Source organism: Adiantum capillus-veneris, chromosome 15 (genome assembly GCF_014529385.1).
Source record: "Adiantum capillus-veneris isolate H3 chromosome 15, ASM1452938v2, whole genome shotgun sequence".
NCBI classification, from domain to species: domain Eukaryota; kingdom Viridiplantae; phylum Streptophyta; class Polypodiopsida; order Polypodiales; family Pteridaceae; genus Adiantum; species Adiantum capillus-veneris.
The window spans coordinates 130,862,638-130,875,581 of NC_140945.1; the positions used below are offsets into that span (position 1 = coordinate 130,862,638).

General features: G+C 43.7%; 1 protein-coding gene across 1 annotated transcript; it reads left to right on the forward strand.

Moving 5' to 3' along the window:
- Nucleotides 1-11,720: 11,720 nt before the first annotated feature.
- Nucleotides 11,721-12,190, forward strand: LOC147441500 (uncharacterized). Its single transcript, XM_086483731.1, has one exon. The coding sequence runs from the start codon at nt 11,790-11,792 to the stop codon at nt 12,135-12,137; it is 348 nt and encodes a 115-aa protein (XP_086339857.1). The 5' UTR covers nt 11,721-11,789; the 3' UTR covers nt 12,138-12,190.
- Nucleotides 12,191-12,944: the final 754 nt, after the last annotated feature.

Genomic DNA, 12,944 nt, shown 5'->3' on the forward strand with positions numbered 1-12,944 from the left:
CCTCTTGAGCCCTGACATTTTGTCTTGCACCTGCAGGTCCATCTTCTTGGAAGACAACTCTTCTAATCTCCTCAACCCTCTCTGGTTTAGAATGATATTTGGATTCATTAAAGTGAACATCATTGCTGCGGACAACCTTTCTGGATTCGGGATCCCAAAGTCTGTACCCCATCTCACCAGAATTACCATAGCCTAGAAAGATGCACTTTCTACTCTTTGGCTCAAGTTTGTTCCTAAATTCCTTTGGAACGTGAGTATATGCCTCACAGCCAAAGACTCTGAGATGCTTGTATGAGAACATTTTGCCTGACCATACCATCTCTGGCACTGAATCCTTCTGCAAAACCTTGCTAGGAGATCTATTTACAAGATGAACAACTGTTGATACAGCTTCAGCCCAAAACCCATTTGGCAGCTGTGCATTAGACAACATACTTCTGACCTTCTCTTGTATGGTCCTATTCATCCTCTCAGCAACACCATTTTGAGGAGGATTGTAAGGAGCAGTAAGTTCACGTTTTATACCTTTTGACTCACAAAAGTCCTGAAAGGCCTTTGAAACATACTCTCCACCATTGTCAGTGCATAAGCATTTAAGCTTCTTGCCACTCTGATTCTCCACAAGTGTCACAAACGTTTTGAAAACACTAAACGCTTCATCCTTGTGCTTGAGAAAGTAAACCCATACTTTCCTCGAGTAATCATCTATAAATGTCATAAAGTAAGAAGCTCCCCCTAGAGATAGGTTAGGCATAGGTCCACACAAATCACTATGAACAAGTGCCAACTGTGTATCTCTTCTACTGCTTATATGCTGAAGTGGCTGCTGTGTTTGCTTACCATACAGAAAATGTTCACAGAATTCAAAATCATTAAATGAAAAGCCAGGCAAATAACCAGAACGAGACAAGATTTCCATTCCCTTCTTGGACATATGTCCTAACCGGCTATGCCACAAAGAAACGTTCATATGCTCGGTTACATTGATTACATTTTTAGAGACATTTGATACATAAATCATGTAAAGTCCTCCAGACTTTACTCCATGTGCTACTGTCGTAGAACCCTTGGATATCTTCCACATGTTCTGTCCAAAAGTGGTGACGTAGCCAGCATCATCCAGTAAACCTGTGCTGATCAAGCTCTTTGTAATTGCGGGAACATGTCTCACATTCTTCAGCGTGAAAGAAGAGCCATTCTGAAACTTCAATTGTACATCTCCAACACCTAAGATCTCACATGTCTGCCCATTGCCTAGCCGAACATGATCTTTAGTGGTCACATAAGAGGTAAACCACTCCTTGTTTGGAGACACATGAAGTGATGCCCCTGAGTCTATAATCCAGTCACTCAGTGCATTTCCATCAGATGCTGTAAGAAGAGCCGAGTCCATTGTATTCTTCAAGAAGTAGATGTCTCCTGACACTAGACTGTCATCCTCTGCAACAGTGTTTGTTCTTCTCACCATGGTCGTCAGCTTTGTCTTTGCCTTTTTCTGCTTTCCATTCTCTGCAGTCTCTTTTCATGTGACCCTTCTTGCCACAATGGTAGCATTCTATGTCACTCTTGCCTTTAGCACTGCGGGACTTGCTACGAGACTGATTCCTCTTTCCACCTTTGTACTTTTCTTTGGTCCTTCCCCTGACAACTAAGGCTGTTCCTTTGCCTTTGTCCATTGTCTTTCTATTGGTTTCTTCAGTAAGCAGACTTCCTTCTACACCTGCTATGTTCAAACCATCTGGAGGTGCAGAATTACTCAAAGCTGTGCGAAAAGTATCCCAACTTTTCGGCAATGTGATCAACAGGAACATAGCTCTAACAGGTTCATCAAACTTGACACCTTGAGCTGACAACTCACTATAGATTGTGTTGAATTCATTCAGATGATTGGACATAGGTGTCCCTTCTTTCTTCTTCAAGTCAACAAGCTTCTTAAGCCAGTATACCTGTGAAGCTGCACTCTGCTTCTCATAAAGATCACTCAGCTTTAACCATGCTTGATAAGCCGACATCTCGTCTGCTACATTGAAGTAAACGCTTTCTGCCAAAGTCAGCATAATGGTAGAAAGTGCCAATTCATCCATTTCGCTCCATTCATCTTCGTCCATATCTTCTGGTTTTATCCCCTTGAGCTTTATAGGTTTTATCTGCTTCTTTTGTACCAACACGTGCCAAATCTTCTTCTTCCACAATGGGACATTGGTTCCATCTAGCTTCTTGATATTGTAAAGAGCAGTGTCCTGTGATCCAGCCATAGCTACGCTTCACAGTAGTTTACTTTCCTCGGAAAAATTCGATAGAGTTTCCCCTGTAAACTGACTTCTGAACCAATATCAACCTGTCAAATGAACCAAGAAAGCTTCAGATTCTGCAGAAATTTTGATAGAGTCTCATTTGTAAAATGGCTCTGGTGTACTAAAAACAGACCAAAAAACAGCTCAAAAAACCACTGTCTCTCTAACACTGTAAGTTGTGGGTAAACCTGTCCTGCACCTGTACTGTCTCTTACTGTCCTGTCACTGTCCTGTAAGCATAGACTGCGACAATGCCTCAACGGCAGTAAAGCAAAGATGCAATCCCAACTGTCTAACTCACAGTCAATACATCCTAGCTGCCTATCTATGGGTGCTCGAGGGATCGCTCCAAGACCTGTATCACCGAAAGGATCTCAACATTCGAGAATCCCCCAGCTCAATAAAACCTCACTCGACCCTCAACAAAGGCTGCAGTAAATCTGACAGTACATAGACTTCCCACAAAGTCATACATCCATAAATTTCCCACTGTATGCTGTAACCGCTACAGCGGTTGTTTGCTGCGTGACCTACAGCCAGCAAACCCTCAACAGACATACATCATCTCTGACAATACATCCCATGTGGAAGTACCTGCAATGTCAGGATGAAATCTGGAATATCAAGCAGCAAACACAAGCTACCTGATGAACTAGTGGATGTTGCCTACAGTCTGTGCGTAGATGCGTCCGTGTCGTATGTGACACGCCTCCAAGAACTGTGAGCCGTCCATCGATGTGTAGACAGCCACAAATCAACACTCTGGGAGTGTCGATATCCTCAGCACCTACAGTCGTAGGCCAAAAACCCCAAATTTGCAGAGTCGGATCTGCACCCGCTGAGACCACGTAGTCGAAAATGGCTTGCGCAGAACTTTGTCGAAGCCGAACGGTGGCCGAGATGGCTTGCGCAGAACTTTGTCGAAGCCGAACGGTGGCTGAGATTTGGGGCCGTGTCTTCGCCTGTCGAATTTCACTCCAATCTGAGTTGGTGACTCTAGCCTCCTGCAGAGCTGCCGCGAGCCTCGATCTGAGCTCTGATACCAGTTGAAGGAGTACGAGCAGAAGTGCGACGCGAGAGAGAGTGCGAGAAGAAGAGCACGACGATATGGTGAACTCGCTCTACTGTAATGTGTAGAGCATAGTGAGTTCTTATTAGGTTTTTACAAAAGAATATGTGTACATACCTGGCGGCCCGCCCACTTACCTGGGCGACCACATTGGGCTTTATACCCCAACAAGCCATACACACTCAACCGTTGCTGTGAAGACTGCCCTGTACTCAGCCTCACAACTCGAAGTGGCCGCAGTAGGTTTCTTCTTGCTCAACGATGATATACATGAACTACCAAGCATGAAACAAAAACCACTTGTGGACACTCGTGTGTCAAAACAACCAGCCCAATCTGAGTCCGAAAAAGCATGTAAGTTTGGCGGCAATGATCCCCCCTTGGGGTAAAACAAGCCAAGATGTAAAGTGCCACTAAGGTAGTGAAAAATCCTCTTGAGAGCCTGCCAATGCTTAGACCCTGGGCTATGCATAAATCTGCTGACCTGTGAGACTGCAAATTGAATATCCGGTCTTGTGTTGCAGACATAAATGAGGCAGCCAACATCAGTTTGATAAAGAGTGACATCATCAGGATCACCAGCATCATGTAGACTCAACTTCAAACTTGTTTCCATGGGAGTGGCAATAGGTTTGCAATCCTCAAGTCCAAACTTACATAGCAATGTCTCTATGTAACTTTTCTGACACAAGGAAATACCACCATCACACTGCTTAAACTGTATACCCAAATAATGATGCAACAGCCCCAAATCTTTCATCTTGAAAGTAGCATTCAAATCAGCCTTAAATTCAGCAATATGTCTCTCATTTGGTCCAGTGATCAGCAAATCATCAACATAAAGAACCACAATGAGAAGTACATCACCCTCACGCTTTACATACAATGTGCTTTCTGTTGGACTGTTACGAAATCCTCGTTTAACCAAATGAGTGTCAGCTTTCTCATACCAAGCACGAGGAGATTGCTTCAACCCAACAAAGCCTTCTTACATCTGCACACTTTGTCCTGTTGTCCTTTTATGACAAAACCGCGAGGCTGCGTTACATAAACTTCCTCAGATATGTCACCATTCAAGAAAGCAATAACAATGTCTGATTGATGTACATCCCAACCAAAATGAGCTGCCAATGCACATAGAAAATGCACAGTAGTCATACGACAAATGGGAGTAAAAGTCTGTTCATAATCTATGCCTTTTTGCTGTGCATAACCCTTTGCAACAAGTCGAGCCTTATGGCGATCGATATCACCATCCGGCTTGCATTTAAACTTGTAAACCCACTTCGTACCAATGGCCTTTTTGCCAGGAGGCAAATCACATAAAGTCCATGTGTCATTCTCTATAAGTGCATCATATTCTGATTGCATGGTAACCATCCAATTTTCTGAATTCTATGCTTCATCAAAAGACAGAGGCTCCTCAACATCATGTAAACTAGACACAGCCAAAGTATAACAATCTGATGCATAAGATGCATGGCGAGAGCCTAAACGAGTACGACTAGACAAAGGTGCATCCAATTTACTGTCACGCAAAGTGTGCACCAGCCATTTTGGCATACCTCTAGCCTGCTCATTTTCAGCCCTTTCCTCATCAAGTACATCATGTACATCTGCATCAGTAATAGGCTGTTCTAAAACATTTTCAGAAACCCCCATAGGCTGTACATTTGCCTCATTGGAACTTACATTTGTATTTCCACCACTGAAAAGAGGCAACAAAGTGTCATAAATGTCCTGTGAGCTTACATTACTGTCTCTAGTACATGACAGCAAGGGCTGAACAGGATCTTCTACAAACACTACATCCCGAGAAACCAGAATACGTTTTGTTTGCGGATGATACAACCTGTAACCTTTGCTTTCAGCACTATAACCAACAAAAATACATTTGACAGCCTTATCATCCAATTTTCTACGTTGCACTTGTGGCAGCAAAGCATATGCCAAACAGCCAAAAACACGCATGTGCTCAATAAAAGGCTTTCTATCATGCCATGTTTCATATGGAGTAATAGACTGCAAAGCTTTCGTAGGACACCTGTTAAGTACATAAGTGGCACACATGATGGCCTCAAGCCAAAAAGAATGCGGTAAAGCTTGACTTTTGACCATACATTGTGCCATTTCCGTTAGTGACCTGTTTTTCCTCTCAGCAACACCATTTTGCTGAGGTGTATAAGGCACTGTACATTGGTGTTTTATCCCACGAGTATCCAGAAATGCATTAAATTAATGAGACATATACTCCCCCCCTCGATCGGAACGGAGGGTGCCCATAGTACATTTCGAGACATTTTCAGCCATAGCCAAAAATTGTTTGAAGAACATGAAAACTTCGGACTTCGCTTTAAGCGGAAATACCCATGCATACCTGGAGTAGTCATCAATGAAAGTCACGAAGTACAGGTAATTGCCCAAGGACGGAGTTTGCATGGGCCCATAAACATCACTATGCACAAGTTGCAACCTGGACGTGGCCCAAACTGAACCATTCTTTGGAAATTTAGAACGCTGCATCTTACCCAAAATACAGCCTTCACAAACATGTTTGACAGGTGCTTCAAGAGGCGGCAAAGAAGCAACCATATCAGATTTCTGCAAACGCAGCAAACTGGCAAAATGCAGATGACCCAAATGTGCATGCCAAAGTTTTGCATCTGAAATAGCCCTTGAATCTGTAATAGAATTTGCAAAATTTTGTCCACACTTGTCATACAAAGTGAGCTTATACAGCCCACGGCACAAAAGCCCAGATGCAACAATTTCATCACCGAAACTGAGATCATGAACTGTACATCTGTCATCCACAAATTTGACTACAAGTCCAAGTCTAGCAAGTGCGGATACAAACAAGAGATTCTTCTTGATCCCAGGTACATAAAGTGCATCAACAAGTGTGAAGGAACTGCCATTAGCAGCAGTGAGCACAATCTTTGAAACTCCCTGAACTGGATAAGAGGCATTGTTGGCACAAGTGACTGAATTCCCATGAGGGACTGACTCGAGAGAGGTAAACAATTCACGATGTGAGGTAATGTGATTTGTAGCACCACTGTCAAAATACCACACATGTGAATCTGCAGCAACTGACAAGCATGCATCATGGACAGCAGGATTGTAAGTGCACTCTGCGCTAAAATCCCATTCTGCATCAACATCAGCATCACAGTCTCCTTTCACAGAAGACTCAACAATGGCTGCATTTGTAGTGGAACCAGCATTTGCAGTGGAACCACTCTCTTTCTTCTTAGCCTCTTTGGCCTTCAACTTAGGACACGACTTGATCAAGTGATCATTAGCTTTACAATAATGGCAACGCATCTTCTTTTTGCCCTTATCACCAGAATTTCCAGACGAAGTGCTGCCAGCAGAAGCATTAGGAACAGAATTTTTGCCACTCGCAGCAGAACCATAAGAAGTGGCTGCATTACTGTTACCACCCTTTCTTTGAGAAGCAATAAAAGCCTGTTCAACTGCACGGTGCCTAGTCCTGTTTTTTCTAGAAAGTGACTCTTGCAACAGCAATGTGCATAATGCATCAAACTTGACAACTTCAGGATTTCCTTGGGTCATCAGTCTCCAAGTACTAGCAAATGTCTGGTAGGAATCTTGTAAGGCATCAAGAACAGTCTGCACAAGGGAACTGTCTGAAATGACTTCACTCTGCAGAAATAAGTTGCTCATTGATATCCTTGACACTAGCAAGGAAAGTGTCCATATCATCTTCCTCATGCATAATCTTCGACTCCAGCTCTTTACGCAGCAAAGCAATTTTAGCCTCATTGCGGCTTGCATAAAGGCCTGCTAGAATATCCCAAGCCTGTTTTACAGATTTTGCTGAACGGATGTGAGGAACAATGGTGCACTTCACAGACAACGCAATCAATGCATGAGCCTGTGCATCCTTAACATCCCAACGAGCTTGTTCTGCCGTAGGCAAAACAACTCTAACAGCTACAATCCTTGTAGTAAGACCTGCAACATCCTCAACATCGCCTACATCCTCAGAACCAGGACGTACATCAATGCCCTGCACAATGTTCCAGACACCCTTTGACACAAGAACATGTTGCATCATATAAGCCCACATAGGGTACTTATCCCCATCCAACTTGTCCTCAGCAGCAAACATCTTGAACACATCTGTGTTGTTGTTGTCAGCCATGGTAAATGCTGCACCTGATGTGAAAACTGTCCAAAAATAGGAGAAACGGAGCGGGAACAACCTGTGCTATATAGCACAAACCGTAGAAGACTATAAGGCACCTGTTATGCAGAAAATGGCACTGACAAAAATTTTGCACAAAATGACAAAATAGCCTATGCAGTAGTGCCTGTAGTGGAAATGGAGGCCGAAACGACCTGCGAACGCTCGCCAAAGCTCACTGAAATCAGAGAAAGTGAGCAGGCGTGTGCTGGAGCAGCTGATGACTAAGCCCGGGAGGACGTGACCTACTCTGATACCAATTGTTGGAATTAGGGTTGCAGAGAAACGCACACATCTTGGAGAAGACGAAGGAAGCTCAAGGCTCACAATAGAGAGTGTGTTACTTAGTGTGCAATGGAAAGATAGGTAGCCCTAGAGTGATGGGCGTATATACAATGCACGGGGGAAAAAACCTCTTAAAGAGGGAAAAAATGCCCCGGCAGTCCTAGTGTGTTCACACACATCACTACCACATGTATATGGTAACATTCTGCAAACGCAGCAAACTGGCAAAATTCAGATGACCAAAACGTGCATGCCAAAGTTTTGCATCTGAAATAGCCCTTGAATCTGCAACAACATTTGCAAAATTTTGTCCACACTTGTCATACAAAGTGATCTTATATAGCCCATGACACAAAAGCCCAGATGCAACAATTTCATCATCGAAACTGAGATCATGAACTGTACATCTATCATCCACAAATTTGACTACAAGTCCAAGTCTAGCAAGTGCGGATACAGACAAGAGATTCTTCTTGATCCAAGGTACATAAAGTGCATCAACAAGTGTGAAGGAGCTGCCATTAGCAGCAGTGAGCACAATCTTTCCAACTCCCTGAACTGGATAAGAGGCACTGTTGGCACAAGTGATTGAATTCCCATGAGGGACAAACTCGAGAGAGGTAAACAATTCACGATGTGATGTAATGTGCTTTGTAGCACCACTGTCGAAATACCACACATGTGAATCTGTAGCAACTGACAAGCATGCATCATGGACAACAGGATTGTAAGTGCACTCTGCACTAAAAGCCCATTCTGCATTAACATCAGCATTATAGTCTCCTTTTACAGAAGACTCAACAATGGCTGCATTTGTAGTGGAACCAGCATTTGCAGTGGAAACACCCTCTTTCTTCTTAGCCTCTTTTTCCTTCAACTTAGGACAATGCTTGATCAAGTGATCATTAGCTTTACAATAATGGCAACGCATCTTCCTTTTGCCCTTATCACAAGAATTGCCAGACGAAGTGCTGCCAGCAGAAGCACTAGGAGTAGTAACTTTGCCACTCGCAACAGAACCATAAGAAGTGGCCGCATTGCTGTTAGCACCCTTTCTTTGAGAAGCAATAAAAGCCTGTTCAATTGCATGCTGCCTAGTTCTGTTTTTTCTGAAAAGTGACTCTTGCAACAGCAATGTGCATAATGCATCAAACTTGACAACTTCAGGATTTCCTTGGGTCATAAGTCTCCATTACTAGCAAAAGTCTGGTAAGAATTTGGTAAGGCATCAAGAACAGTCTGCACAAGGGAACTTTCTGAAATGACTTCACCTGCAGAAATAAGTTGCTCATTGATATCCTTGACACTAGCAAGGAAAGTGTCCATATCATCTTCCTCATGCATAATCTTCGACTCCAGCTCTTTACACAGCAAAGCAATTTTAGCCTCATTGCGACTTGCATAAAGACCAGCCAATATATCCCAAGCCTGTTTTGCAGATTTTGCTAAACGGATGTGAGGAACAATGGTGCGCTTCACAAACAATGCAATCAATGCATGAGCCTGCGCATCCTTAACATCCCAATGAGCTTGTTCTACCGTAGGCAAAACAACCCTAACAGCAGCAATCCTTGTAACAAGACCTGCAACATCCTCAACATCGCCTACATCCTCAGAACCAGGACGTACATCAATGCCCTGCACAATATTCCAGACGCCCTTTGACACAAGAACGTGTTGCATCATGTAAGCCCACATAGGGTAATTCTCCCCATCCAACTTGTCCTCAGCAGTAAACATCTTGAACACATCTATGTTGTTGTTGTCAGCCATGGTAAATGCTGCACCTGATGTGAAAACTGCCCGAAAATAGAAGAAACGGAGCGAGAACAACACGTGCTATATAGCACAAACTGTAGAAGACTATAAGGCACCTGTCATGCAGAAAATGGCACTAACAGAAATTCTGCACAAAATGACGAAATTGCCTGTGCTGCTTGCCTGTATGGAAACGGAGGCCGAAATGAGCCCAAATCGAAAATCTGAGCAGACCTACGAACGCTCAGATTTTCGATTTGAGCAGACATGCGAACGCTCAGATAGTCGAAGTATTTGTCGACCCGCGAACGCTCGCCAAAGCTCACTGAAATCGGAGAAAGTGAGCAGGCGTGTACTGGAGCAGCTGGCAACTAAGCCCGGGAGGACGCAACCTGCTCTGATACCAATTGTTGGAATTAGGGTTGCAGAGAAACGCACACAGCTTGGAGAGGACGAAGGACGCTCAAGGCACACAATAGAGAGTGTGTTACTTAGTGTGCAATGGAAAGATGGATTGCCCTAGAGTGATGGGCGTATATACAATGCTCGGGGGAAAAAATCTCGTAAAGAGGGAAAAAATGCCCCGACGGTCCTAGTGTGTTCACACACATCATTACCACATGTATATGGTAACAGCCATGTCCGATCTTAAAGTGGAAACACTGAAAATGACCGATCTTACAAATGTTATGTTTCCCTTCCAATGGATCAAAAAAAATGACGCCCTTCCGAGAGACTTTTTCTTTACTAGCTCTCAACTTATATTACAGAGAATCTCTATAAATTCCCACACACATTTCCCACCTTGGAATGTTGTAATCAAAAGTCGAACGACAAGATTTAAACGTGGCCACGATCCGCTGCTGCCGTGTGTGTTTGGCCTAGAAAAAGAAAATCGATCTCCAATCCCTACTCCCATCCCAGCTAGCCCTCCTGACCCTCTTGCACCCATGCGCGCGTCATCCACTGCATGTTTCCCAGCTCGATGCGCAACTTCTTTCTTTCCCGCTTTGCCTGCTTGGGTCATCGCCCGTGATTCGCCACGCATTACCTCCCTGCACTGTCATGCCGCGCACATGCCCACCCCCTCCTGCTTTCGTTTTTTAAAATCTTTCCCTTTTCTCTTTCAAACTATTAAGACCATTTTTTGATTTTTTCCATCCGGGAACCCCTTACTACTGGCATTTAAGCCGTAGTATTCTAGGCACACATATATATAGAGTCATCCTTATTCTTCACCATAGAAGCAAGAGAGCCCAAATCTAGGTCTTAGTGTTAGTAAAACCTTGCTAGATGAGGGTAATATATGCTCAAGAAGCAATGCAACTAGGTTGATTTTCCAAGTAATCGCAAGAAGGTAGATTCTTAACTACTGATGAGTGTGTGGTTGCTAGTCAAGTAAGGATTGTCGTGCTTGATCTTGCAAAGACAAATATGCCATTGGTTTTCCTTAAGTCAAGTCAAGATGGAGGAAGATGGCTTATAAGCTGAAGCTTATTCCATCTGATTGGAAACCTAACAATGCATCTCACTCAACCATTAGGCTCCTATGCAAAAAATACATGGCTATTGGATAAGGTGTTGAGGGTGGGTGGATGGAGGTTAGGAAATAATATAATGAGAGAACTAGATCAATTACACTAATTCAACAATGCAATCAAAGTTGAGTAGTGTAGAAATTTGTGTACGAAAGAACTAGGATATCTATATTAGGTGGAAACGAGCTTGTAGAAATCGGGAGGTGCACCACCTAAGAGGCACTTACAATATGCTGCCCTTTTCTTTAAGCCCATCACGACCATATATATTGCATGTCTATAGCTGTTTTTTTAATTATAGCACATTGGGACCGTCCATCCGGTTGTCAACAGCAACGTCACCTCTCAACATTTACATTAGTGGAGGTCCTCGTGACAAAAGATGAATGGAGTTGGGGTGAAAAGCTACACAGCAAGGACGTGGAGCACGCGTCCTGATCGCAGTGCATGAAGAGGAAAGGAATGGCTACAAATTAAGTCGTAGTGGAAGTGTACGTGGCCGAAGGGAGGGGTATATATTATAGAGGAGGAGGAGGCAAAGAGTACACAGAAGAAGCTGCTATCGACAAGCTAGAGAGAGAGAGAGAGAGAGAGAGAGAGAGAGAGAGAGAGAGGAGAATCCGACCGGCCGGATGGTGGTGGTGGTGGCGGCAGTTCTGGTGGTGCTTCTGGCGGCTGCAGCAGAAGGGCGGTGCACCATTCGGAACGACTCTGACCAGTCTCTAGTTATCGTGCCGACCGCTAAGGGCTCCGCTTCCGTGACCTGCAATGTGGACTCGTCCGTTGTTCTCGATGGCCCCCAGCAGCACTGCTACTTCCGCAACCCGCACACCGGCCACCAGAAGGGTCCCGTCATGCTCGCCAACGGCCGCACTTACGCCATCGTTGACTCCCAGGTCGAGGATCAGGTTAAAGTCTGCTTAACTTCCTTCCTTGGCGACCTTCTTCAGTATGGCGCCGTCATCTCTGCTGGCATCTAATGTCATCTATATAATTTGTATATCCCCCTTGGGTGACGTTCCCACGAAATAACACTCTAATACGTTCATTGTAATCTTGCATGTATACGTGTGTGTGTGTGTGTGTGTGTGTGTGTGTGTGTGTGAGAGAGAGAGAGAGAGAGAGAGAGAAAAGAAGATTTAGAAATTTTCTCATGTAGGAAAAGAAAGTCTTTTTGAGTGTTTTCCATACAATGCATAACATCATGATCTTCTGCTCGAGAGGCACCGCATACCAAGCTAGGTACGATTGGGGGCAAGGGACCACCGGGCCGACGGTCCCCTGCCCCCAAATCGCACCTAGCTAGGTATGCAGTGCCTCCCTCACAGAAGCTCATGATGTTGAGGTAAGTCACAATGTGGGAATTATCGTGAGAATTTACCCAAAACTTCTTGTGAGAGAGAGAGAGAGAGAGGGAGGTTTAAGGTTCCTGAATCAACGTTTCCCATTTCAAGAAAGGAATATTACTGGGAATATACTTTTGTTGTGGCTTTTATGTTGTATTTGTTAGCTGGTTTATGGCATGAAGGGTTAAATGCAATGCTCCATTCATTAATTATTGCCTTCTTGTTATGGGAATTCTTTGTTATTTGTACTGCATCCAATGGCATTCAAAAAAATAAAATAAAATAAAAACACAAATGCACCAATTATGTGAAGTGGACCACCAGTATTCGGAAAAGCCATTTTCCCAAACATACAAAATTCTTTTTGTTGAATTTGCCAAGAGGAAATCTTTAAAAATTAAGCTATTTTTTATTTTTTATAGGATTTTTCTCTATTTTGGG

What these genes read in the sequence shown, in the direction of transcription:
- LOC147441500 (XM_086483731.1), top strand. Translation starts at nt 11,790, where the DNA reads ATGGTGGTGGTGGTGGCGGCAGTTCTGGTGGTGCTTCTGGCGGCTGCA.